At 38.5% G+C, this 26,640-nt stretch overlaps 5 protein-coding genes across 14 annotated transcripts; 2 read left to right on the forward strand and 3 right to left on the reverse strand.

Annotated features, from left to right (window-relative positions):
- Positions 1-2,259: 2,259 nt before the first annotated feature.
- LOC107038261 (thioredoxin-related transmembrane protein 1) lies at positions 2,260-4,599 on the reverse strand. The gene is made up of 4 exons (XM_015257266.1): positions 4,262-4,599; positions 4,017-4,178; positions 3,326-3,500; positions 2,260-3,111 (listed from the first exon to the last, which is right to left on the reverse strand). Exons 1-4 carry the CDS (start codon positions 4,402-4,404, stop codon positions 2,743-2,745), a joined length of 849 nt encoding a protein of 282 aa, XP_015112752.1. The 5' UTR covers positions 4,405-4,599; the 3' UTR covers positions 2,260-2,742.
- A 247-nt stretch (positions 4,600-4,846) lies between these two features.
- On the forward strand, positions 4,847-8,241 carry LOC107038259 (5'-AMP-activated protein kinase catalytic subunit alpha-2). Of its 7 annotated transcripts, XM_015257262.2 has the most exons (7): positions 4,847-5,068; positions 5,329-5,405; positions 5,482-5,596; positions 5,685-5,826; positions 6,028-6,920; positions 7,358-7,684; positions 7,946-8,241. In XM_015257262.2, exons 3-7 carry the CDS (start codon positions 5,494-5,496, stop codon positions 8,035-8,037), a joined length of 1,557 nt encoding a protein of 518 aa, XP_015112748.1. In that variant the 5' UTR covers positions 4,847-5,068; positions 5,329-5,405; positions 5,482-5,493; the 3' UTR covers positions 8,038-8,241. The 7 variants fall into 7 exon arrangements, with proteins under 7 accessions (XP_015112748.1, XP_015112744.1, XP_015112745.1 ...); XM_015257258.2 differs by having other exon boundaries at positions 4,847-5,405; XM_015257259.2 differs by lacking the exon at positions 5,329-5,405 and having other exon boundaries at positions 4,847-5,306; positions 5,459-5,596.
- Positions 7,674-9,003, reverse strand: LOC107038262 (cyclin-dependent kinases regulatory subunit). The gene is made up of 4 exons (XM_015257267.2): positions 8,793-9,003; positions 8,597-8,724; positions 8,235-8,360; positions 7,674-8,162 (listed from the first exon to the last, which is right to left on the reverse strand). The coding sequence occupies exons 1-3, from the start codon at positions 8,849-8,851 to the stop codon at positions 8,266-8,268; spliced, it is 282 nt and encodes a 93-aa protein (XP_015112753.1). The 5' UTR covers positions 8,852-9,003; the 3' UTR covers positions 7,674-8,162; positions 8,235-8,265.
- Positions 9,004-9,619: 616 nt separating this feature from the next.
- Positions 9,620-23,384, reverse strand: LOC107038276 (quinone oxidoreductase). Of its 4 annotated transcripts, XM_015257291.2 has the most exons (5): positions 22,755-23,384; positions 21,036-21,104; positions 12,203-12,749; positions 11,439-11,620; positions 9,620-10,966 (listed from the first exon to the last, which is right to left on the reverse strand). In XM_015257291.2, the coding sequence occupies exons 3-5, from the start codon at positions 12,734-12,736 to the stop codon at positions 10,531-10,533; spliced, it is 1,152 nt and encodes a 383-aa protein (XP_015112777.1). In that variant the 5' UTR covers positions 12,737-12,749; positions 21,036-21,104; positions 22,755-23,384; the 3' UTR covers positions 9,620-10,530. The 4 variants fall into 4 exon arrangements, with proteins under 4 accessions (XP_015112777.1, XP_015112776.1, XP_015112775.1 ...); XM_015257290.1 differs by lacking the exons at positions 21,036-21,104; positions 22,755-23,384 and adding an exon at positions 19,889-20,106; XM_015257289.1 differs by lacking the exons at positions 21,036-21,104; positions 22,755-23,384 and adding an exon at positions 14,066-14,340 and having other exon boundaries at positions 9,620-10,948.
- Positions 21,867-26,469, forward strand: LOC107038275 (5-aminolevulinate synthase, erythroid-specific, mitochondrial). The gene is made up of 4 exons (XM_015257286.2): positions 21,867-22,029; positions 23,600-23,654; positions 24,030-25,309; positions 25,684-26,469. The coding sequence occupies exons 1-4, from the start codon at positions 22,027-22,029 to the stop codon at positions 25,927-25,929; spliced, it is 1,584 nt and encodes a 527-aa protein (XP_015112772.1). The 5' UTR covers positions 21,867-22,026; the 3' UTR covers positions 25,930-26,469.
- Positions 26,470-26,640: the final 171 nt, after the last annotated feature.

Genomic DNA, 26,640 nt, shown 5'->3' on the forward strand with positions numbered 1-26,640 from the left:
ATTCAATGTAATTATTTGTCCAAGCTCAAGGTATATTGTTTTTGCGGTTAGGCGGAGAATCATTGAATAATGTGAGTACACATGGTCATATTTCATATTCAAAAATACTCATTCGGCAATTTCTACTCTAATTCATAAAACGGAAGAAAAATGTGAAACAATTGTGAAAATAATTTTATACAATTATATACATTCATAAGAAAAAAATGGAGGGCTGACGGTTAAAGCGACAATAGTTGAATCGAAAATAACAATAATGCACAGTTGAGAACAAACCATTTTGGAAGAGAAAAATAACACAAAATAATTGAGCATAGACTGCCATTGTATTCATATTGACGTTTTCAAAAATGACCAAGCCGTGTCAATTTTTACTTTAAACCCAGAATCTCCAGAAAATAAATAGATTTTGAAGGCAATAAGACATGAATTGAAAGAAATATCAATAAATATATTGAAAATAACGGAAGGGAAATTCAATCGATATCAATGTAATGAAGCGATGAAACGGTAAAACATTAGGAAACTCTTTGTTAATGATGGAATCATTTTGGAAATGAGTGATCTTGGAAAATGTCGAGAAGATTCTCCGTCGAAAAAGACTTCAAAAAATTTTCCCTCCAGCCTCTCCTTCCCAAAATAATTCCATTATTGCAGAGGCAATCATATTGACTAATCGTTTCACCGTTTCCCTACAGAACTGATTTATTTTCTTCTTCCACGATCAGAATTACAGGTATAACGGGAAGGCCCAAATTCTGCCGTTTCATTCCTCAATCAATTGATATTAATTATGACCTAATTACTAATTACGAACTTCAGTTTGTAGAATTATTGTATAAAGACCAAAAATCAAGGACGGCTTACGACAGGAGTTACAACGTGTTATGAATCATGTTTACTGTTCGTGGTGTCTTCACCAGGTATTTGTCGTAGATAGGGTCACTGATGTTTTTAATTTGCAACATTAGAGAAAAGCTTGGTGAAACGAGTTATTTTTAATCCTGTGCAATTGAAAATTGACAGAATGACGATCATTGAATATTCGGGAGATCCATTTTGTCCCAACCTCGTCTCACATTTCGAAAAGTTTATTTTCATCACTTGTGCGTAAAATGAAATCCCACTTTTCACACATTGTGATCAAAAATGGGGTTCGACACTCGGAAAAGCGCTCTTTGACCCCTGGGGGGTCCAGAAACTCTTTTACGCGCTCGTATCTAAATATACTAATTTAAAGCCCGGCTGGATTATCTTTCATCATTTTTTGCATTATTCCCCAATAAAAATGAAGAACGCTGTTTTAAAATTCTTCAATTTTTTCTACTTTTTTGAGCACACATTTATATCTTTTGCAGTTCTCTGCGCCATGAAAATCCGAATGGAAATTTCCAGATTAAAAAATTGAGAAAAAAAAGGATCTAAATCATATTTGACAGATATCCCGGTGGCTTGGCACAATGGGTAAGTTCGTTGCCTCAACTAACCATTTAAAGTCTTGATCACCATCGCAGTATACCTTAACCGGGTCGAAGCGATGTAAAATAACGATAAAAAAAAAATTTGAAAGATAATCGAACCGAGCTTGAAATCCTCAGAATCGAGAGCTCAAGAAGGACTTAATAAATGAAGAAAAGCTACTAATGTACGCTGTAACTCCTTGTTATCAAAATGACGTGAATCACACTTTGTTTTTTATTAATTTAATCTGCAATTTTGATGTATTCTATTATTTATAAAGAAATTGTGCTGAAGTGATGGAATTGCTTGCTTGGATTGCATTGTATGTGTATATGTGAATGATGAATGATTTTATTACGTAAAATGAAAAAAATACGTAGCAATGAAATCAATCGACTCAGTGGTCACGAAAGCATTTTTATCGATTTTTATCATTGCCCATACTCGTTTTAGTTCTTATTATAGAATGAAAATAAGGTCTTAATTTTATATTCAAGTGACAGTTAAATGTTTGATCTCTTTATGTTTAAATAGTCCATTTTTTTGTCAATCCTTGATTTCGATTTTTTATCTACTCAGTTGATTTATCAGATGTGATGATTGTAGATGAGAGGATGTAACTCGATTGCCTCCAGTCACAAATATGGGAAAATTGTACTCATTTATATTTTTTTTTCGTTTAAAGTATTGAAAATAATTTGATTAAGGAAAGGAATAAACACTGCTTATGACAGTTGAATTAACGTCTATCATTGAACCAATTCTTCTGACGCCCCAAGAACGAACACAGTTAACCAATTGTTTGTTTAAATATCAAATTTTATTTCATTAAGAAAACATTATATTACTCAATGTATAATTAATATTCGAAAAATGCCACTCAAGCTGGAATGAATATCTATTGAACAGAAATAATTATGAATTGGAGTGGGTACAACGTAATAAGTGAATAACAGAATCTTCACTCAAAAAATCACAAATTCTTGAAAAAATTGCAGATTGAAGAAAATTTATCGACTTATCACGTTTCATTTTTTCATTACAGGATGATTCAATTTTTCTGACATCCAAATGGAAATATTTAATCTCATTACAATTCCTAAATTCGATTATAAAATCCTATGTTCTTCTTATGATAAAAAATGAGGAATTGACGTTACGAAAGAATTAATAGTAATAATGATAATAATAATAACTGCCAAAATATAAAAAAACTAAAGACCTATTGAGTTCTTTGCATTAAAATGGAGGTATCGATGGAGAAGGTAATGACGAGTCTATTTAATCGGCCTTGCGAGGTTTGCGTTTGCGAGCGTTGGGACTGCTAGCACTGGCCTCAGTCGCTTTTTCACTTTTCTCCGACTTCTCAGCCTCTTTGCCCGACTCACTCCCTTCTTCGTCGACCAAATCGTCCTTCACATTCTCAATAAAGTCCTCATCATCGGAAGCTTTGTCTTTCCGATCCCCAGACTCTTTCCCCTTTCTCGTGTAATTTTGAGATTTTGCTGGTTTTGGTGGGTAGATGAAGTCGATTATGCACACGATCAGGAGTCCTAGTATTGCACCGATGATTATCGTGGCGATTGCGAAAATCAGGTAACTTCCCCACGTTGGCAGGCCGAAATCTTCCATTAATTTTGTGTGAATTGCCTGGATAATATAAGGCTAGTTCGTTATTTGCAAATTTTTTACACGAATTGTACTAAGTTTGTACGTTGAGGTTTTCTCTTCATCTTCCCTAAAATTTTCCATTGTGAACGTATTCGCAAAATACTCCGCTCCGAAAATTGGAATTGGTGATTAAATTTTGGGCCTCGAAAAAAAGAGCAGAAAAAATGTGACAATTTGGAAAAATTCAACTTACCCTCAGAACTTGGGACATTTTAAAAAATTGACTGATAATCGACATTTGGATGGAGGTGGGACTCTTCCAGCTGGAGATCGGTTCGACTTTCACCCACGTTTTGGATCTCACAAAGTTGACTAGGGAATCTCTATCCCTGGGGCTCTTATATTGCCTGAATAACCCATCTTTAACGCTGAAAATACAGGAATATAAATTCGATTGAGTCCATATGAGCTATTCCATGTGAAATGAGTCAACGAAAATTTTTTTCAGATTTTTTTAACAGCCCATTTCAGAGATATGATTTTTTTTTTTCCATAACTGCAGTTCTATTCATCCGATTTTTATTTATGACACGTGAAAATTTTTGATTTTTTACCATCTATTAGAATATTTAGATTATTTTTTTTGCGACCCGTAGATGCTCATAATCCCGAAATTTCAAAAAAAAGTTGAAAACCTTGAACTTCCAAAATAATATCGTTTTATTTTTCTCGTTTTTTCTTCAGCAACTCTTGCAATTAAAAAGTATTTTGAGTCGTCATACAAGTTGTGTTTCGTCCTGGATCTATTTTATTTTCAATTTTTTCTTCTCGAAATTCCACGAATCATCAGCCACTGACTCATTAGGCATGAACTACCTCATCCACGAGTATCCCTTCACAGATCACCAAAAATCTAACAAAATCTTCATATTTCTAGAACGTACTGATAGATCGTGGGCAGCGCGGTGACCATAAACCTGCCGCTTAACCCCGGTGAGTCGGTGACATCGACTTTTCCCACACTAATGCCAAGCTCTCCCTTTCTATCCCCTAAATGCGCCCAAATAGGCTCCAGGTCCTTGCACGCCGGACACCAAGGGGCGAAGCTGCATCAAACAAATTGAAATTAACGAGTAAGCAATAAATGAACGAGGAATGAGAGATTCAAATAAAATTCAAGGTGTCTTACAACTCCACCATCCACTCTCCAGTCAGCATGCGATCCCAATTGTCCTCGTTGAGCTCCTCGACATTTCTTCTAGATTTTGTACTACTAGTTGTGGCAATAACACACGCTAAACAAATCAAAATTAATTTACCTACACGAATCATTATGAACAGGCTTTTTTAACAAATGAACCGGTGTCTCTGCGCCCAGTGCATATAAACTGACGTCATACGACTGTTGTTGCGGCTAGTGCCACTTTGGCAGCAAGTGAACGTGTGGGTGGGTTTTCATCAACCGAGTTTTTGTCGCCGAGTGAAATAAGAGAATTTGCTTACGGTTTCTCGATTCCCCTCAACGAATCGATTCGTGGAGCATCGATATCCCAATTTTTCTTCCACTCTCTTAAAAAAAAAATATAATAAAAAAAACAGGGTTGAAGGAATATGAAGAAGTCGACATGACATGAAGCATTCATGTTTGATTAATAATTCGAATGGAATTTATTCAATTATCTTTAAAATTATGAGTTAGTATTTGGCGGGGGAAAATCACGAATGGATCGATCTCGACTGAAAATGATCGTTCCAACCGACTAATCGAGTCAAAAGAATCGGTCCTCGATCGAGAAATCCTATTTTCTCTGAATCTTGTCATTCGTTAGACATTCGCGTTCGAATTCCAGTTATTTCCCAGTTCCAATTTGAAAATAAAAGTTTTACTGAATATGAGTCGCGAAGGAATGACGAAGAACCAGCTCCTGCAGATCCCTGCCGATACATATATCACGAAATAAAATTATGATACACGATACAGCACAACCTTATCTATGTGAGTTGACAAACATCAAAGAATGCCTTAGAATTTGTTAAGTGACCAATTCTCGTAAACAACTCCATTTTGAGTGTAAATTCCTCATATGATATTGGCGGTAGTTGTCAAAGTGGTGAATCCAAGACCGTAAATGTGCGATAGCTAAATACAGCGGGGGGTCCGATAAATGAAGACACAAACGCAGAAAATTACTCGTGTACTCGTACACTGGTGAAAAATAAAATTATTGCTCAAGGTAATTCTCTGTTGTGCGGCAGTTGTTGTTGTTAGGTTAAGGAGTTTTCTCGCCATCGTACGATCTATCAATTAACATATGATTAAGTGATATTCTTGAGTAAGTACACACGATTGTGGGATAATGAAAATACTCGATATTCTCTTCAACAGGAAAAACAAATATTTTTGTTTAGAGCTTTGTCAAAATGGCTGAGAAAATTGCGACTAATCAGCCTCAGCCAATTGTTAAAATTGGACACTATACGCTGGGACAGACACTCGGAGTTGGTACATTTGGAAAAGTTAAAAGTATGTGTTGAATTCAGATTCTCTCACTGTGATTACAACAAAAAATTAAGATTTCCAGGCTCAATTGATAACATTGACTTGTTTTCAGTTGGAGAACATGTTCTGACGAAACACAAAGTCGCAGTGAAAATTCTGAATCGACAGAAGATAAAGAGTTTAGATGTCGTCGGAAAAATTAGACGAGAAATCCAGAATCTAAAGTTGTTTCGACATCCACACATCATCAAATTGTAAGAGAAAAATATATTCTAACCATTGAAGTGTTGAAGTGAATGTAGTTGTCGCATACGAGGTATTCCATGTCAAATTGGTCAGTCCCTAATTTTTTTCCGAATTTTTCTGTAGTTTCACAATTACAAAAATTCATACACCTCTCAATCCATTCTACCACTGATCCTCCATCAGGCCTCTAATAATGAAAACAACTCCAGGTATCAAGTTATCAGCACTCCAACGGACATATTCATGATAATGGAATATGTGTCAGGCGGAGAGCTATTCGATTACATCGTTAAACATGGAAAGCTGAAGGAATACGAGGCCCGCAGATTCTTCCAGCAGATAATCTCAGGTGTTGATTACTGCCATCGACACATGATCGTCCACCGAGACCTTAAACCTGAGAATCTCTTGCTTGACCACAATTTGCACGTTAAAATTGCTGATTTCGGCCTCTCAAATATGATGATGGATGGTGAATTTTTGAGAACATCCTGTGGCTCTCCAAACTACGCAGCACCTGAAGTAATATCAGGCAAACTGTACGCAGGTCCGGAGGTCGATATCTGGTCGTGTGGAGTCATTTTATATGCATTACTCTGTGGTACACTACCGTTTGACGACGAACATGTGCCCACATTATTTCGTAAAATTAAGTCTGGAATATTTCCAATCCCCGAGTATTTGAACAAAACCGTAGTCAGTCTTTTATGCCACATGCTCCAAGTTGATCCAATGAAACGTGCGACAATAGAGGACATAAAGAAGCACGAGTGGTTCCAGAAGGATTTACCCACTTATCTCTTCCCATCCCCAGTTGAACAGGACTCTTCGGTCATTGATATTGACGCAATTAACGAAGTTTGTGAGAAATTCAATGTTAAAGAGGCTGAGGTACACTCTGCATTGCTAGCTGGAGACCCTCACGATCAACTGGCAATCGCTTATCATCTCATCATTGATAATAAGAGGATTGCGGATGAGGCTGCCAAGGCTGAGATTAAGGACTTTTATGTAGCCTCCAGCCCACCTCCAGTTGCCTTCAGCCCCAGTGATAATTCTAGCAGCCCCCTCAGACCACATCCAGAACGAATCGCACGTAAGGGTCTGTTTAGTTTTTAGTTATGATTTATTCATGTTCTCGTGGATTTTAAGTTTGAGAAGATCGTTTTTGTAATTATGGCAATATTATGAAGACAAGAGCTTTTTAGGGGGAAAACACCAGGCCTTTTCGCAAATTAAATTTAGCAGATAAAAGCTCTGTAGAGGTTCGTCAAATTCTATGTGATTTTACCATATCAAAACTGAAATATCTGAAATTATTAGATTCAGCTGGCCAAAGTTAAGGCTCTTCGTTTGTATTATATCAACTTCTCTACGAAAAAGACTTTCTGATAAATTTTCCTGAACCTTTACCTCGATGAGAGACCAACAAAATAACCTGCCAATGCAACGTAAAATCATCTCCTTGTTCTCCTCACCACTTTATCACATCGTCCATTAATGCAGTATTTTTTAATAATTCAATTAAATAATTCACAGCATTTCGTGAGAAACAGGGCTCTCAGCCGAGTACGCAGCCTCTACCTCAAGGAGCTCGAGGAACCCCCGTGAAGCGAGCAAAATGGCATCTAGGCATCAGATCTCAATCAAAGCCAAATGACATCATGAATGAAGTTTATCGAGCCATGAAAGCTCTGAATTTCGAATGGAAAATTATAAATGCCTACAGTGTTCGCGTTAGACAGCAGAACAAGTTGGCAAATAGACACAGTAAAATGTCCCTTCAACTTTATCAAGTTGATTACAAAAGCTACCTCTTAGATTTCAAGTCACTGGCGAATGATGAAGCAGATGATTTTATGAAAGGTACTTACTGTTTATTATTTTATGTTGATTATATGTAAGCCCACAACGGATTTGCCACTGTCTTTAAAAGATGGTTTGGAGAGTTGGCTTGAGAAACTCATTTGATTGAAAATTTGATGGATAACAAAAAAGGCTTAACATTTTTTCCAAACCAATTGATCTTAGAGATATTTGCAAATGGGTTCGCCTACTTGAATCACTTGGCTAGAAAATTCACAAGAGATAAATAATTTATACGTAATAATTAAACATTTCCTGCAGATCCTACTTCTCTTCCATCTCAATCAACTGGCCACCATACAATGGAATTTTTTGAAATGTGTGCAGCCCTCATAACACAGCTGGCTCGTTGAAACAATCGCCGGTAGATTAGGATTAATGTCTATTCCATTTTTTAATTTGCCAAAAAATAGAGTTTGTAGGATATTTTTCAGTTGTGGGATTTTCCTCTTGGGGTGGTCTCGTAGGGGCTTTAGCACTGTAATGTGATTGTCATAATGTACCTCCCTGTCTATTATGTGAATAATAAATTTTACTTTACTTCATTCACCTGTAAATTTCACTTGATGTTTTGGTCCAATTTAGTTGCATCTGATGGCCGTCGACTCATTGAGACCATTTCTTACGACCAATGGAATGTCAGTTCTTCGACGACGAAATAGTAATACGTGTGGCTCTGCAATGAGAACGAGTAGTGAAGATTGAACAATATCATAAAGGTGACATTAGAGTATGGGACTGGCTCCCTCACAAAAATGTCGTCAGACACTTGGGAATTTATTTCGACAACAGATTAAATTTTCGTAATCACGCACAAATTCAGGTCCCCACAATTAAATTATAAAAAATTCTACACTAATTACAAAATTTGATATTCACAGAATCGACTGTTTCATTCTAAAATTTATTTACCTGGTACGTGCATCATGTAGTGGACCCATCCCGGACTCTGTTGGACTCCGAGGTTCCTCCACTCGGTTTCTGACATTAAGTGAGACTTAGGAACATGCTTGGCAATCTCAGCTGACAATATGACGTGCCTGAAATTGCACAGGAAATTGTATTTTGTGGAATCACTCGATTTTTGAACATCGCAGCCTTGGCTAACCTATACTCATATTTATCATCTTGATATTTCTCAGAGTACTGAATCGGATCACTGGACATTGTATTTTTCAAGCCACACAGACTTCAATTTCAATGGAAGACCTGAATTTCCAATTGTTGAACAGTTGTTGAGAGTTTAAACTTGATTGTAAACAAATATAAGGAGTCTGTGAATTTTGTTGTGACGCCAAATAAAGTTGCAGCGCTCTAGTATACAGAAAATTTGGATAGTTCTCGCAAGGTTGACGTAGATAGCGCCAGGTGGCTATGCACTAGCTCATTAGCCCCTCACATAGGAGATGTCTCTAAAGATGATATCTGTTTTCAATTGAAAAGCAGAGTTGTGACATCATTGTCTAGGAGGACAATGGGGTCTAGGAGTATGTATAGAACATTGGGGTCTAGGAGTCTCCCCTGGTTCAACACCATCTTTAGAGGTCCTAGCACGCCATTTCTCGACCCGCTCTTTCATTTGAGCTCAAAAAAACATTCATATCTTGTCTGACATCTTTGCTACAAACTCGAGTCTTCAACTCGGGCTTTCAATTGAAGGCTCATGGGAAGAGGATACAGTAGACTCTCGCTAGTTGCTCATGGAAAGGGCTGTAGGGGTACCATTTCCCTGAAATGAAGAACTTTTCACTGGCCCCCACTCTTCAACCAATGCCGACTCAAGTTCTCAGAAAAATGAGAGAGAATGAATAGTTTCATTTTCGAATAAAATTATTTGGACCTTAAGCAGTCGCACTGTCTTTCTGATAACAGTCACATGCTGTCAATAATTAACACAACAGGAAAAAGGAGAGGACAATATCACTACAATCATCATTTAAATAAAAACATATCGATTATATTACGAAGATTTATAGTATAATACATCACTGTTATGACATTGGCCATTACGATGCGGTGCGTTACAAGTTAACTTCGACTTATTACATTTAAGATGAGTAAAAATAAAAATGACCACCTCCTGAACAAAACTTACAGTCTTAAAAAAGTTTAACACAGCAATACTGATCTAGGATTTTCAACAAGGCTTATGATTTTTAAGGCGCACTCGAGCCTTCAGTGAATTTTTATTCCGAACAACTGGTTCAGCATGCAAAAACAATAGTTCTCCTACCTCGATATTGCTTCAAGTTTTTATGAACCCATCTCAAGTTAACCAGACCTTTCAACAGTTATTAATATCCAAAACATATTGTAATGTTAAAGGACATATCCCACTACTTTCATTTGTCCTCAGATAAATTGTGAAGTGGTGAACGACATGTACCTGATTTTTCGAAAATCTTCTACAGAAAGAGGTTCGGAGGTGTAAGAAGTATTTCTTCAACAAGAATTCTACCAACTGAAAGCTTCTTCGGATATTTTTCCTCAAATTCTCCCAATTCTCAGAGTATTCTTGAAATCCTTTCACCACTTCGTCACAATAATTTTGAAAATTCACGCAAATACGCATTATTTATATCGAACTTTGTATGCGTTCATCATGATAATTAAACTGAACTATCACTCTACATACTCATGTTAATTATATGGTTAATCTCTGTCAAATAAGTCTGCTCTTTTTCCAATATCCCAAACTTGACGTTATTCATCCAAAACGAAACCATCCATTCGTCTTCACTCCATAATATACTCTCTTCGGATGAATTTCGATGCGCCGATCATCGAGAATCATCAATAATCAGTGATAACTGATGTCCTCAGGCTTTCAACCTTAATCGCCGCGTCTAATCCGCGGGGTAGAAGCGAAGAATGGCTCTACCTTGAATTTGTGAATGACAGAGTTTGTGAACAACATCCATTGCCTCTTCAGCCGGATAAACAGTGTGAGGTGGTGGCTCTATTTCACCGGACGCCACTAATTGTACGAGTTCAGTCAACTGCTCCAGTGTACCAAGCTCCACGGACTTTATGCTTATTTGGCGCTCCTCCGCTCGTCGGCTAAATTTTGGTAACAAACGATCTGCCACTTCTTTCATCACAAAAACAACTCCACCTTTACTTAGGCATTGCATACTGCGATGGAGGCTTCTGGATGTTGTGCCGAAGTCAATGACAACGTCCACTTGACCGCGACACGCATCCATTGTGCGTTCGATCAACTGTTTCTCGTAGAGGCCCTCGTTCCACTCTACTACGTTCACCCTGGAAATCACATTTTTACTGTTTGTGAATAAAACGGATGAACTGACAGATCGATGTTAATCTTCTTTATGATTGAAAAAATGATTACTTGCGCTCTGGGGGGAAAACTGTTTGATATGATATTCTAGATGGTATTCTATATGTTAGTATCGAGTTTAAATGGCTTGAGGTGGATTTTATATCTAAAGGGTTTTTCCAAAAATTAATGAGTTCGATAAAAATCAAGACACGACTGGCGATCAGTCACCGCGATCAATTCATTATTGGTCACGTGTTGTTGACATTAATTGGGGACAGATAGAAGACTTCAGATAGAGGTGAATAACACGGACAGACAGACTGTTATGGGACCCATTCTCAATCTTGATAATTTTCTAATTTCATCCAAATTGAATATCGACATCAATATAATTTTATCGCTAGAAACTTCTCTATTTTTGGGTGAATCTATCCCACAACATAATTGTCAGGATTTAGTGGTAATAGTTACCGTTGAAATTCTTGTGCCATTTTTAATCCGTCGTCCTTCAATGAAGCTATTGTTATTGTGACCTTGTCTCGCATGTTCGTGAAATGATAGGCAGCAATTCGCAGGGCCCAAAGAGCCAATCCACCGGTACCAACGATGAGGATCTTGCAGACACTGTTCTCCCCACGCTCTTTCACAAGTTGCTGAAAAAAGAGATGACGTTTTACCGCTAAATTCATATATTTTGATAATTATTACTCGTGTATCCACGCTCTGACTATGAAATAAATAAACTTTATAACAAATAAAAGTAAAGTGTGCGCAAAACACAGAGGCCCTGGGTTCGCAACCTGGCCCCGGCGAATTATTTCTGGATTATTTTATTTTATTTAGCCAAACAAAATAAGCAAATATAATATAGACAGACGTTAAAATACTGAGAGAAAATAGAACTGGGCATGTTCGAATCATGTACATAAAAACCCTGACAGGTCATTTTTTTCCGACTAGAGTTGCCATTATAAACTCAAACGTAATGTGAGAACCGTCGGTGGCCGCAGCGAATGCTGCTCGGAATTTGGATTCCCGCAACCCCGAGAAGTTATTCCCAACTGCTATCGAATTTACTGAAACCTGAAATTTCATGATTTTCCCCCCCCTAAATCGCATTCGATATCACTGTCCTGAAAATTCGCAATCAACCGTCCACGAAATTTATTTTTTTTCCTAACGGTGTATCCCGTAGCGCATGGGAAGAAATAATTATTTACAAATATTCGTCATACCTGTACGTGTTCGTGAGCCGCGAAGACAGTGTTCATAGCGAGTAGAGCACCGGCGGGGAGCATAGCAGCGACACTCAGTGATACATTATCTGGTATTTTAATGAGGTATTTGAGATCATGAACAACGAGATACTCCACATAACCATTGGGTATTCCCTCGTAGGGATAAAGTATAACCCGATCGCCGACAGTAAATGCACAGTCGTCACTCAGTCCAGAGCCAAGTGACTCAACAATACCAGCGACTTCGTAGCCGGGGAATAGAGATGCATCTCGGACTCCGTGATGCGGCAGAGTTACGGGAAAATCGCCCTCTAGAGAAGCCTCAGTTGCCAAACTGCTTGAACTCGATACTGATGTCAAACTTGTGAGACTTGGGGAACGTTTGGGGTGGTAGCAGGCACCGGCGCACACTACGCGAATTCTAGCACCGTGGCTGGGCACATCTGGGACAGGAACGTCGAAACTGAAGACACAGTCACGTCCCGTTATACTTGGACTCTCAATTGACAGCTGACGGCAGAGCTTATTCATCTTCTTGGGTTCTCTGGAAAAATCGGTAACGTGGTATTATAGATATTGGAAGTGTTGGTATTAGGATTATGGCGATAAATGAAGACACTCGTGATTGATTATTTGAATTTAACTGGTTTTATTAATGAGGGCACGTCTTTACTTTTCAAAGCTCTCCGAGAGACTGATTCGAGACGAAGAAATTGGTGACGAACTCTGGTCAAAAATCTGATCCATAAAGAGGCATTCATCCCACTCCTCCACTCTACTGAGACTAAACAAAATTCTTATAAACTCCTGACTCCGGTGTTATTAAACATACAATCCATACCAAGAAAAATGAACTCATTAGAGATGACTTTTTGCCTTCATCTACGTCTCACTCATATAATAATTCCAACAGTTGGATTTCGGGGTTTTCCCCGAGATCAAAATTCACTCTCCCAAGTTCTTTTATGTTAAGGAAAGGTTTATTGCTTTATATTGCGAGGGGGTCATCCCTGAGAGTGTAAAATGGGGAACAGTCCTCTCGCGACTTTTACTGATGGGTTTTTCCCACAAGTACACCTGGCGAGCAGGCGGGGTCAAGAGAGAAAGACCGAGCGTTTGCTTCAGGGGGTGGAATAGTATTTTTCCGGCCTGTGGCGATGGGGTTTTTTACTCGTGTGGTGTTGGCGTCCGAGCCGTAGGCGAGGCCTGGTCAACCACACGAGTAAAAAAACTCCATCGCAACAGCCCAGGAACAATATTTTTCTGTAGTGATTTTCAAGTTTTCGAGTTTGGGAAGTATGTAATACCAATTCCCAGACGAGAAATCGTGAGAAGCAGTACAGAAAATTATATTGCCCTCCTGGGTCTATATTAATCCTGGGCCTCACTAGCAACCATCTTTCGTCTCTCGTAGATATTCATAGTGTCAACTACCTTCTGACTGGGTAGAGTCTTGAAGATTTTTTAATTAAAGTGTTCACATAGATAAAAAGGTGTTTCTTCTGAGGGTGGCCTGTGTAACGAACAGTGAGGTTTTTTTGGGACAAAGGTGTATTCGTTAGGAATGAGTGCGAGGGAGAGGATATTTTTGAAATAGAGAAGGAAAAGAGTGTTTTGCCCGAATGAGGGAATGACGCGAGTCAGTTGTAGTCGGACGAATGTCGCGTGAAGATGTAGAGCGACTTAGCTCATTTGGCGGTGTATCTTTGTTAATTCGATTCAACTCGAATGTACGTTCATTTATTTAATTGCAATAAATATATTGAAAATAAATAAATATATTGAAGATCGATAATGAACGGTTATTGAAGGATCAAAGTATATTTAAAGGAAATGACAAATTGATGAAATAAAATATACCCATTAAAAACTTTGTGGGCTGTGTGAGCAGGCTGCCCAGGTGCGGCTACCTCGACAGGCATTTTTTTCACCTAGATTACAGGTCGAAGCAATAATCAGTGTCCTTGTCCCCCTCAAATGGAGCAAATCGCGAGAAAAATAACACAATTCAACCGATTCTGAATCACTGTGAGTAAATGCGTTTGAATAGATTTTTTATAAATCGGTGGGTTTGAGGAACTTTTATAACGTGTAAATATTATTCGAACAGCTGAGCGTTGTGTACTAATCGGAGGCCAGCCGTCTTGTTCGCTTTTATACGACTCCCCTGAATAACAGAGGGGAAAACATTGGATGTCTGGGGTGGGGATGAACTGGACGAACACTCGGAGAGCGCGTGCACCTACTGTTTTTTCATGTTCCACAGCACGCATCGCAGCCCGGTGTGAGTCGTGATCTGACGACGTAAGCACCTCGGCCCAATGTATTATTAACAAAAAAAATATGAATTGATAGAAGTACAAACGGAAGCGATGTCTGATGAAACGGGAAGACTTTTTTATCGATTCTCCTTCAGCGCAATTGATATATAAAAATCGGACCATTCGTTCACGAGAAATCGTTGACCAAAATTTTGACCACATACGTACAAAGTAACACACGCACACACACAGACATTTTGTTAAAAACTATCGAGAAACATTAGAAACACCTTGAAACGTGGAGATATCATGGAAAATCGATTTTTCATTTTCGGGGGCATTACAATAACTTCCCTGCCCGGAAAGTTAAAATTGCTTTATTTTCAGTTGGCTAAATACTTCTTTTTAATGACAAATGAACAATCACGACTTTGACGCAATGCAAAATATATTGAAATTGTTCCGGAATGAAATCACCTCGGTGATGTGGGGTTTGCCGCTTCAAAACCATTCTTTCGACGCTTTCTCGTCTAAAAAGTTCGGCATTCTTGTCTAATAAGTTTTAGCGTTCTCAAGTTCGAAAACTCAAAACTCTTCGAAATTGAATATTTCCGAAACTGTGCTTAATTATTTCTCTTTTCTGAAAACTGCAACGCAAAAATTGTGGATAAACTACAATGTGATATTAGAAATTGAGAAGGAGCCTTGAAATGGCAATTCTCGCTGTTGTCCAACTGGTTAACACCTCAGCATTCAGCGAAAACAGAATACAAAAAGTAATGGTGACATAAAAATCGGAGCCCACGATCTATCTGTTATTTCCAATTATGTCGGAATAATCAACAAGAGTCTTATTGTCCATTTTCGACGAGCCAATTATCTTTTAAGTACAACAGGTAGACGGAATAAAGCAATAACTAAAGCAAACAAATAGATCGAAGTGAGCACGCAGGACAAAATAAACAAACAAACCTGTCTGGGCGATAAAAAAACTGTTGTATATATGTATTTACTTATGTATTATGTTATCATCTAGTATTATTAGATCAATAATATTGTTTTTTGATTAGAGCACGTTTTCGTCTGATACCGGTCAAGTGTAATGAACACATGCGCACATGGCTGTATATTTCTCACCCGTCTCGTAGGCCATGTGCTTATCGCTTGTTTATGAGATTCTCCGGCTAATTATCGGATACAGTAAACTAATGATAAGAAAAATCTATAATTTTCTGCTGGAGGCCTCGAAATGAGCTCATGATCAACTATTTCATTGTTATATTTTTATATTCGAAATTTCAGTGACAATCAGATTAGATCTTAATCTTCATTGTTTGGCGAGGGAATTAGGTAATTATGATTTCTCTGTTTCCATTCGAGAGCAATGGAGTTTGGTTCGCTCGAGGGAACCGGGAAGTTTCAATTTACAAAAGTCTAGACGTTTTTTTCTCCATCGAGATTTTGACCTAGCAAAGGTGGTGCACTGAGAAAAATAAAGTTTTTTGAAAAGTACGTATTTAATAATCAGCATGGACACCTGATGAATCCGAACAATTCAACAATCGAATCTTTTAAAATAAGTTGATCCCATTCAAACATAAAGAAAATTTTCGACGGACATTTTCCCACAGAATCGTGTCGGTATCTTTTTATAGAGAGAAATTCGAGTGTAAAGAGATATTAACAAACTTCAACTCTATTAAACTTTACAGTAAAGTTTGAAACATAGAGTAGCTTGAAATTATTTTTTTTTCAATTTGTCCATTTGCGAAATTTGTGAGATGGTTATTTTTCTACTCACAGAAGAAATCACCATAAAATAATGTGACAATGTGCTCATTTTTATAAACTTCAGGTGAAGTCGGACCAGATCTGATCCAACTCAACTCATTATTTAAATCTGGAGTCCCACCCTCCCGTTGATATCTGAATTTACAAAAAAAAATCTGAAAATCTCGTTATCATTTAGATCTAATGCTGGAAGTGATCTCACGCAAAACAAAGTCATAAAAAAACTAAGACAATGGACTGAAGTAAATAGGTGACGACGAAAGTCAACAGTTGAATTGCTCATCGAATAATGGTAGAAGCTAAAAAAAACAGTAAATCAAGAGAAAGAACAATGAGAATGGGAAGACATAACTGGGGAAAAAATAAAGGGGACAGGGCCAGTGCAACGGGGCACAATAATGGTGCGAGCACGCAGAATGAAGAGACCCGGCGGGTCGAGGGTGGAAGGGAAGGGGAAATACGGTCGATGCCGTTGTTGGATTGCATGCTCGGATCACGTGGACATCAGCGGGGATCCGCGTGTTCGCTGTTCGCTCTGGTCTGTGGGTTTCGAGTGCTGTAGCTGTGGCAACTCGTTTCGCTATCACGTTCCCGTGAGCGTTCACTGACTCGTCGGCTTGGCCCCGGGGAAATGTACCTGCGTTGAACGCTGACTGGAGGGGGGACTGGGATGACCCAGGTGTTTTCCTACAAAACGGAATGAGAAGCCCCGGGTGGACGACTCTGAGTTACGGCTTTGGTGATTCAGAGACGGTTTTGAGCTTTGTAACGTGTTTACTCGTAGAACCAATTCTCTTTTTCTGTGTGGAAAATTTTTGGAGGATTTTCGGCACACGCGAATGGAACATAACTATGGAATTATGCATCGATAAATTTCATTTTAGGGGAAATAATTGAGCTTGAGGAGAATTCATTTTTCATGAACAGACTTTCCCGCAAACTTTTTGGGCTCTCATTCGTTAATTTTGTAGTAAAACGCATCAAGTCGATCTCTGAAATTATCCACTTTTAATCAAGTCATGTAGTATAATGTACATGTGTATTTTTTAATGTACTGTAATCTTTTGTTTAGAGTAATTGCAAAAAAAAATCATTTTTTACTGCAATAAAAAAATATCGTTCTGTAAAAAAAATTGTATATATGTATATATTATATAATATATAGTATTTATTATATATACTGTTGTATAATTAATAAACCGCCCCAAACTGTTTGTTTTTTCGATGAATTTAATTTAATAGTTTTTCCCTATTTTTACTAATTTTGACTTTCTAGAATAGGTAATAGAAATTGGGCAATGTGAGAGTTCAATTCGTTGAGAAATTCTTTCCTTGAAGGAAAGAGTAAGGTCGGCGAATGTTTGACCAAATGAAACATCTATTTATGAAGAGGAATAATGATTGCTCCAACTAAAGTAACAAAAATATCAAGTTTCAATTATTGGAACTACCTGCAATTCTTCTCTGATTTTGGTAATTAGTACATAAATTTTGATGCTATATATCCCCATCGACAGTCTGATTTTAGAAAATTTCATTAGTCAGAATTCGATTCTTCTCTATTATCGTATCTTATGGGCATTTGGAGTAGGAATACGCAACTAAAAGTGATATATATGATGTGCACTAAAAATAGAATACTACGATGATGGACATCAACAAATCACTGGCCTCGGTTATATCTAACGCTGGAGGAATCCAATATAAAAACATGGAAACATGTGGACAATGCAAGGACGAGTCTTCACGCCATTTCTTCGAATAATTCGGTTTAAAAATTCTTGCAGAGATAAAAAACGCTGAAATAAACTATGATTCACGAAAGGGTTCCGTGAAAAAATGATTCAACAAAGCCCTGTGAAAATACTTGAAGAAATGATCGAGTGTAAAGTTTTCGGGAGAATGTAAGTAAAAATAGCCGGTAAAGCCGACTGTGTTATGGGCTATGGACAGAGCTGAACGGTCAATTTATCGTCATTTTACACGTAAACTACTCGTCACTGACCAAAGACCATTTACGGACAATTTTCGGTCAGAAAAAAACCAAAGAATTTTCTCAAATTTTCTGGAAACTTCGGAGAACCTCTTCGAATTGTTTAGAAAACGCGAGAATTTCCCAAAATTTTCTGTAAATCCAAAGGATTTTCTCAAACTTTCTACAAAACCCGAGAATATCCTCAAACTTTGTTAGTGCTAGTCTTGTTGGAACAGTGACAAAAGTGAATGGCGATCTCAGTCACTAAGAAGTTGGAGAGAGTCAGAAACCTGATTTCCGTTGTTTCCTAACAATTATCAGAAACTCAACACAAAAATTAGGGAAATCTGAAATGTCGATATCAGGGAATATTCCAATTCCAAGAAAATCGACTTCGACGATATTTGAGATTCAATTTTTACGCAATGTAAAGGATTCTATGGTCGACCATTGCTGCAGATTGGTCTTAATTGGGTGCAACGTCGATCCTATGACGATTAGATTGGCATCTTACAACTCGCACTTTGTTCTATGCTGCACTGTGCTCAATTGAACGGTGCAAAATACAATTTAAAAATTTATCTCGAGATATTTACTTATCTTCTTATATCACAGCGAATTCCATGAGCTATTATCCATCAGTAAGTATTAGGCTTCTATTTTCAGAGAGTTTTGCGTAAAATTTTCTTTCAGTCTTCCCAAAATTTTCCGGACAAAATATTCCGCAATACTTCGCCACAGTTGTACCCATAAATTCATTGTAAGTTAAAAGAAATGGCGAATCAACAATCGATTTGAAAGTCCCATTACAAGAATTCGACGAATTCGAATGCGACGAATTCCAATTCGACGTGTCTAAATGAATCTATAAAAATTCGGGCATTTTGGGTTCGACAAGCGCTACCCGCCGATCAGTTCTTCAAAAATGCGCAGCGCCTGATTATCAACATCACCTTGAATGCTCATATAAAAGCCTCGCACGATTCGCCAATTGAACCGTGACGACCCTCGCACACAGTAACTAGAGCGAAATTCTCCTCAATACTTCCGTGAAAAACCGGACAGCTAAATTCACCAAGAGATCTGAATGAGATTGTGCTGAGACATCTGAAATGCGTGCACGAACGGGGAAATGGTCGCGGCCATCTCAATCAAAATTTTCATTACGCCCCGAATCCAGGTCTACCGTTTCGAGACGTTGAACTCAGGTCATGAACCTGTGAAGGGCCTTCTACAACAATGGACCTATGAAACATCCGCCGAGAAGACAGCGATTCCATGAACGGAAGCGTTTCGTAAAAGAGCGCAGAACAACGAATCAAAGAGAATCATTCACCATAAATAGAAACAATTATCAAGCTTCAGATGCATGCAAATAAGTAGATTAATGGAACAACTGTACAAGACTGTTACAAGACTCTTGACAAAGGAAATTGTTTTTTCTCCGTCATTTCAACGAAGCAACAAAGAAACCTATTGATCGTGGTTTGTCCGCATGACGTAGTTCCAGTGGTTTTAAAATAGCCAGTTGTCAGAAAGCGTTGACAGCTCAAGACAAAGGAAAAATTAATACTTGCAGACAGTGCAAACTTGGCAATTCATAAAATCATTGTAAAACGTGCAATTTTAACGAAACATACGGCCACGAAGACTTACTTAAATTAATAATCCTGGATAGAGATCGACTGATGGAATGGCTCAGCCGGCGCTCTCGTGAGGAGCGATGATTCAAGACCGAAGGGTTCACAAATTTCTTTATTCAAGTTTACGCCGCGTTTGTACTTTTTGAAATGTCGAGTTGAGTAGAATTGCAACTGTTTGCAGGGAGTTTTTTGCGTGATTCTCGATGTCCGCAATGGACGACCCTGAGGGGGTCTGGGATCTCCTCTGAAGAAAAGAAGAGAGGGCGCATCACGAGTCGTTACTCACGCGCCGACTCCATGGCTTCTCTCTTTTCCCCTCGCCAAGGCTCTTTGACTAGTCAATAATTTCTTTGATACCACATGCGTCCTTATTTCGTCCGTGTCAGTGCCATTCGATGCATTTTTGTCCATTTTCCTTAGTTCATCAATGAATGCTTTAAAAATCACTAATTTTTCATGCTACATCAATTAACTGTAATTTCTTCGCCAAAATCGAAAGTTTGGATCTAACAGATTGGACTTGTGGATGGAATAATCGCGGTAGATTATTGTTGCAAGGATAAATGATTTAATTGCGTCGATGGTTTGAGTCTCGTCCGCTGTTTCGGTTTTCAAATTGAAATTAGTGGCGCCAATAGGCGCGTTCGGAGTGCTTCTTCTATTTCTAAATGGTTTTATGCTCTCTAGAGGCGAACGCCAATGAATCTCGATTAGGAAGGGTCTCTATACAGCCATTATTATAGATTTACATGACGCGGGCCTCTGGGGTTCTTATCGCTAATTTAATACCTTAATGTAAATAATAATTTTGCCTTCTGGAGGAGGCGCCGAATGGCAAGTCCCGTACATTTACGTGACAATCCATGATAATATATGAGATGATTCAAAGAGGTTTGAATTCATTAGCGATTATTAGAGCTATAAAATTTTTCTAATACTCAAGAAAATGTGAAACCAATCTCATCGACCAATTCTATTATAATTATGTTATAATTTGAGATAGTAGAACAAGATATATCTGATGTTCTGCTTGTTCATGAATATTATGTGACCTCATATTTAGTTGGAAAATTTCTACGACGCATGACCGTTACAAAACCGTCATTTTTGGTCATATGACGCAGTCTAAAAAATAACCGTCATTTTGCATTTCTACTTACACTTCGCCGAGGCACTGGGCCTGCCATCTAAAGTCCACCGCTGGCAGCAGCTAATGGAGGCGGAACAATCTGTAAAATTTAAAGGGAGCTGCAATTTCTTCTATTTTAAACGGCTCTCAATTCGCGAAATTCGTTCACTCAATTTAGCGGTTGAATATTTTTTAATGTGGGCTAATCTGTCACGGAATATTCATATTGACTCGTTCACTATGCACTTGACTGATGTTTCCGATGGTTTAGGGATTTACTGAGCAAATTCAGACGCAAGACTATAGTAAAACAATCTGATAGTTTACGACAGGTGAAACCTAAAAATTTTTTCTCTCTATTGTATAGATTCCTAGGTACTCTGGGAATCCCCGAAAAGGAATGAGTCATCTCACGGAAAATAAGGACTTCCTTGTGACGGTACTCGATTTTCTGTAATGCGGTACTTGCGGGGAATCACCAAAAAGAACTATTGTATTTACACAGTAGAAACTCCTGCATTGAAAAAATATTTAAACTTTTAAATAGTTAGGAAAACCAGACCAATAGATAGACAGTTGGGCAGATGGTTAAGGGCAATTTGAGGTCCGTCAAGCGATCGAAAATAGATAAAATGAATCAAATAGAATAAATGGATAACATATGGGAAAATAATGATTTAAAGTGGAAAGAATGAAGGAGTAAAGATAAAAATTTATCCATCGATCACCATCAAATTTTTAATGTGTTACCCTTCTAATGAACAGTCAAACGAGTAGTTTTTATGCGACACGTAACTTGCATGATCATTTAGATAGTCACAGGAAGAAGGTTGACCACTGACGAATGTTTGACGTGATTGTGGCAACGAACACGTAAAGTCGCCTGCTCATTGGTTTAGGCTCGGTCATAAGACGATCGTGACAGTGTAAATTATTTCATACGAGTTACGATCACGACGAGAACAAGTTGGATCCAACAACCCCTGTAGTTAGGGCTCGAAATTTCACCAGTGCTTTGCAACATGGTAAACCAACATCTTGAATTTTGCATTCATTAGGTCTGTAGCAAAGTGAAAGTGAACGAGTAGATGAGTTTTATCAACATTATCCCGCGGATGTGGGTAAAATTAGTGGCTTCAGAGAATTGTGTCGAGAAACTTTAGATCGTGCGGTTCGGTATAAAAATCTTTTGATTAATTCTCGGTGGCCTTTCTGTTTGGAAAATGCAAAATTGAAAAATAAATCACGTTTCTGTGTAATTAGCGGTCTAAAACTGCTGCGTAATGTTGAAACTCAAAATTATCAACCTCTTAATTCTGTTTTTTTTCTTTCCGTGAGAATTTGAATTAAATTCATCGTAAGAGCGGGTGGAAAGGACAAAATATCGGGAAGAGTTTAGATTAATATTTTCCATTTTCGAAACCATGTCGATAATCCATCTTTCGCACTGACCAACATTTTCACGTTGAATAAGTTCACATGCAGGAGGGTAGGGTAAAACGGACACTTTTGACTTTTTTTGAAATATTTATGACGCGTTGAATTATTCGTGAAATGGAATAATTTTGGTTTCCAATTGAAAAACAATTATTCCTCTTTGCGATGAGCTTAGACTGAGCTCAATTGATAAATCTGTTTCTGAGTTATGAATATTTTTAATAAAAAAGTCAAAAGTGTCCATTTTACCCTACCCTCCCCTATATACCCTGATACATTCACTCAGCATATTAAAGTTGTTGTCATTCCTTACTGATTATATCCCTTTTATAAAAGGAAAGTGCCAATTCTTCTCCAATTTTTGTGCAAATGAAGTACCACATCATTTCCGCCTTCTGACAACAGGTTTGTTTACTCATTTCCGGTGAATCCAAAGATGCAAATTTTTTTGTGTTTTTATGGATAGGTCCAAGTGTTGGTGTTTTAATTACTTCATAATAGATTTCCACGTAAACGAATAATGAAATCCCGCTGTCATTGATTGCAATCCATGTTCGTTTGCGTCTTCGTGAAGCCCACGTTTCATATCCAGAGTTGTGAGATGAGATAGTTTTCATGAAATGTGACGAATTTATTTCTCCTCAGCGTACACTAATTTCCACCGGTATCAGATATTAGGTACTACAATATAGAAGTTGGGGTAAACCGACACTTTCGACTTTTTTAAAAATGTTAATGAGGCGTTGAAATGTTGATGAAATGCAATAACTTTTTTTTCAGTACAAAGAAAAGTTCTTTCCCTTCCAGACGAGCCTAACCTGAGCTCAATTGATGAATTTGTTTCTGAGTTATGAATAATTAAAAAAAGTCTAGTGTCCACTTTACCCCACCCGCCCCTATACTGAATTCTGCCAAATAAGTAACCTCGAACGGAGTGGGGGTATACGACTGAGGTTACTCCTTTGGCAAGAAGCACCTTAACCACGAGTTACGGACTGAAACGACAGAGCGCAGCAATTTTACTCAGTTCGCAGAGTACACGCACACGGAGGGGTTCACCAAAAAAATTGCACTGAACGTCCTTGGCCGTTGGCCCATTTGAATCGCCCCTGATTGAATAATATTGATACAATCGATCACCAATAATTCTGGTTTCAGCTCGTACAACAAAGTGTTAGGAGGGCCAGTCGTCACATTGTCAGTGTCAGGAGAGGTGAGAGCATCATTCCTTATTTTTTCTATTCAATCCATATATTTTTACCCCTGTGATCAGGTGATTTCAACTTTCCTTTCAGTCGTGACCAACTTTCCCTCAAATGTCCTCCAAGTGCTTTAGCCTCGTTCCACGTTATTTTCTGAATTGGCATTGCACCATTCTTTACATAACCAATAATAATTCGCTATTGCGATATTTCTAATCAGTTCAACATCGAACCGATAATCAAAAGTCATTTCGTTCAATTGTCCTCTGCAAAATAAAAAAACGAATGAAGTATTGAAAAAAAAATTGTATGTGAATACATTTCATATATAATTTTTTTAACCAAAAGGGTGAGGGCCGTAATGACAGCTGAATTTGTGTTTTCAGGTAAACTATTAGAAATGCCGTGTCCGTTCTTGACTCGTCTCTCCGCAAATTACGTGCGCAATTATGGTGCATCTCTTTTAATGAATTACCGTCAGCACTGTCCAGTGATGTCGCGAGCCTCGAGCACCCTCTCCGAAACAGCTGAGGCCTCACCTGAGGCCTCACCCCCAGTGAAACAATGCCCCTTCCTCTCGAAAGAGAAAGACGCGATAAAGGAAGCAAGCTCAGCAGTCGAGGAAGACGTTATCAACCTCGGCCACTACCCAAAGCCAGCCATTTTCCCCTACGAGGAATTCTTCAGCGAGCAGATAAAGAGGAAGAAAGAGGATCACTCCTACCGTGTCTTCAAGAAGGTCAACCGGCTGGCCCAGGAATTTCCAGCTGCTATGGAGTACTCCTGCGGGGAGAAGCCAATAACCGTCTGGTGTTCCAATGATTATTTGGGCATGTCACGCCATCCGGAGGTGACAGCAGCTGCTCATGGGGCGCTGGACAAGTTCGGAGCTGGTGCTGGTGGTACACGAAACATATCTGGCAATTCCATGGGCCATGAGATGCTGGAGAAACGTTTGGCTGCATTACACCAGAAGGAGGCTGGCCTCCTCTTCACCTCCTGCTTCGTTGCTAATGACTCCACTTTGTTCACTTTAGCCAAGAGATTGCCTGGATGTCATGTGTTCTCCGACGCTGGCAATCATGCCTCCATGATCCAGGGAATACGCAACAGCGGAGTTCCCAAGCACATATTTCGACACAACGACGTGAGGCATCTCGAGGAGTTGCTGGCAAGCGTTGATCGCTCATTACCGAAAATCGTTGCATTCGAAACTGTACATTCCATGAATGGCAGCATCTGTCCGTTGGAGGAGATGTGCGAAATTGCCCACAAATATGGGGCTCTCACGTTCGTTGATGAGGTCCACGCTGTTGGGCTTTATGGCTACTCGGGGGCTGGAATCGGAGAGAGGGACTGGGTGCTGGATAAAATGGATATCATTTCTGGCACTCTGGGGAAGGCTTTTGGCAATGTCGGGGGGTACATTGTGGGCTCGAAGAGGTTGATTGACGTTGTCAGGAGCTATGCTGCTGGCTTTATCTTCACTACTTCGTTACCGCCTACCACGCTTTATGGCGCCCTCACCGCTGTGGAGGTTCTGGCTTCTGATGAGGGGCGTCGGCTTAGGGCTAAACACCAGGAGAATGTTGGGTATATGAAGTCTGTACTTACTGCCGCTGGGCTTCCGCTTGAAGAGTCGCCGTCGCATATCATACCGATCAAGGTAATTGCAGTTTTTACTTTTTTGGATTTGTGGTGGGAAGTGGTAGGAGGGGAGAAGAATTGAGGCCCAGATTTAATTATCTTTGAAATGTCTAGATCCATTTTTGAGAATTCCCATTCGGTTTTGCATGACACAGAACTGCTAAAAATATAAATGATGCGGAAAAAAAGGAAAAATATGATATTTTTGAAAGAGCGGTTTTCATTTTTATTGAGAGATAAGGCAAAAAAGAGAAAATCATAAATGTTTTATTTACCGTGGCACATGGGGTCGTGGGAATTTTTTTAATATTTAAAAAAAAATTTTGCTTGCACTTTCATTACGGAATTGAAGGGCAAATTGTTTGTCTAATTGCTCGTTTTTATTGTTTACAGATTGGCGATCCTCTTTTATGCACTCAAATAGCAGACGCTTTACTACGTGATAAAGGGCATTATGTGCAAGCAATAAATTATCCGACAGTACCTAAAGGTGATGAAAAACTGCGTCTAGCACCAACGCCGCGTCACACTCAGGATATGATGGATAAATTCGTTCGGGATACGTTGGATGTTTTCCACGACCTTAATATTCCGAAAATCAAGCCCGAGGATATACCACGAGCAATACTTGTTCATTAATTCTAAAGCGAATAGTACAAAGGATTAAATAAAATTCAGTAGCGAAACGGTGAACACGTTTAAGTGTTTTTTTTTCGAGAATGGGTTGTTCAGTTGAATTGACGCTAGTTTTCCACTTTGCCTCACCCTCCCCTAGACGTAATTTAGTCCCATTTTCCTCCTTTAATCACATAGTTTTTCTGAGAATACTACCCCACGAATTGTTAAAAGAAAAAATTAATGAAAAAGTTCATGTAATTGTCATGTTTTCTTCAACACTCAACGAAATTCATGATTGAGGTTGGAAGAATTGACCAAAGGACAGACATTTAGTTTTTCGACTCTCCTAAAATTTGCATTTTTCGACTTCGAGCGGTTTACGGTTTCGCTACTGAACTCTGTTAAATGTACAGATCTATATTGAGATGGAAGAATACTTGTCGAAAATCATCGTTGCATGATTGATGAGTATAAGCATTATACTTTTGAAAAGTATGGAAAATATACTTGCTCTATGTGCAAAGATTAAAAAAATAAAATAACATTCTATTTGATTGATCAGATTGTCGTATCGTCTCTCCCCCGATTCATCACACCTAATTTATTTTAATTAATTCTACACCGAATTCTACATCCACGAAACGTCGCATCCTTGACAATTAGATCACAGTGTTTTTATTTCTCCAAAAATAGCTGTTTTCCATGTTTGAAACGATACCCTACTGAGCATGC

This window comes from Diachasma alloeum, unplaced genomic scaffold, assembly GCF_001412515.2.
Source record: "Diachasma alloeum isolate Michigan unplaced genomic scaffold, Dall2.0 Dall_scaffold_00279, whole genome shotgun sequence".
Classification (NCBI taxonomy): Eukaryota; Metazoa; Arthropoda; class Insecta; order Hymenoptera; family Braconidae; genus Diachasma; species Diachasma alloeum.

Excerpts from the sequence above, each read along its gene's own strand:
- LOC107038276 (XM_015257287.1), bottom strand. The coding sequence starts at position 14,127 with ATGCCTGTCGAGGTAGCCGCACCTGGGCAGCCTGCTCACACAGCCCAC. Across the intron at positions 12,750-14,065 it reads GCCCACAAAGTTTTTAATGG|AGAACCCAAGAAGATGAATA; the intron begins GTATATTTTATT and ends CGATTTTTCCAG. Across the intron at positions 11,621-12,202 it reads CGGCTCACGAACACGTACAG|CAACTTGTGAAAGAGCGTGG; the intron begins GTATGACGAATA and ends CTCTTTTTTCAG.
- LOC107038261 (XM_015257266.1), bottom strand. The coding sequence starts at position 4,404 with ATGATTCGTGTAGGTAAATTAATTTTGATTTGTTTAGCGTGTGTTATT. Across the intron at positions 3,501-4,016 it reads GCGCTGCCCACGATCTATCA|CGTTAAAGATGGGTTATTCA; the intron begins GTACGTTCTAGA and ends CTGTATTTTCAG. Across the intron at positions 3,112-3,325 it reads AAATGTCCCAAGTTCTGAGG|GCAATTCACACAAAATTAAT; the intron begins GTAAGTTGAATT and ends TATATTATCCAG.
- LOC107038262 (XM_015257267.2), bottom strand. The coding sequence starts at position 8,851 with ATGTCCAGTGATCCGATTCAGTACTCTGAGAAATATCAAGATGATAAA. Across the intron at positions 8,725-8,792 it reads GATGATAAATATGAGTATAG|GCACGTCATATTGTCAGCTG; the intron begins GTTAGCCAAGGC and ends GTGCAATTTCAG. Across the intron at positions 8,361-8,596 it reads CTACATGATGCACGTACCAG|AGCCACACGTATTACTATTT; the intron begins GTAAATAAATTT and ends TTCTCATTGCAG.
- LOC107038259 (XM_015257258.2), top strand. The coding sequence starts at position 5,494 with ATGGCTGAGAAAATTGCGACTAATCAGCCTCAGCCAATTGTTAAAATT. Across the intron at positions 6,921-7,357 it reads AGAACGAATCGCACGTAAGG|CATTTCGTGAGAAACAGGGC; the intron begins GTCTGTTTAGTT and ends AATAATTCACAG. Across the intron at positions 7,685-7,945 it reads AGCAGATGATTTTATGAAAG|ATCCTACTTCTCTTCCATCT; the intron begins GTACTTACTGTT and ends CATTTCCTGCAG.
- LOC107038275 (XM_015257286.2), top strand. Across the intron at positions 23,655-24,029 it reads CATTGTCAGTGTCAGGAGAG|GTAAACTATTAGAAATGCCG; the intron begins GTGAGAGCATCA and ends TTGTGTTTTCAG. Across the intron at positions 25,310-25,683 it reads CGCATATCATACCGATCAAG|ATTGGCGATCCTCTTTTATG; the intron begins GTAATTGCAGTT and ends TATTGTTTACAG.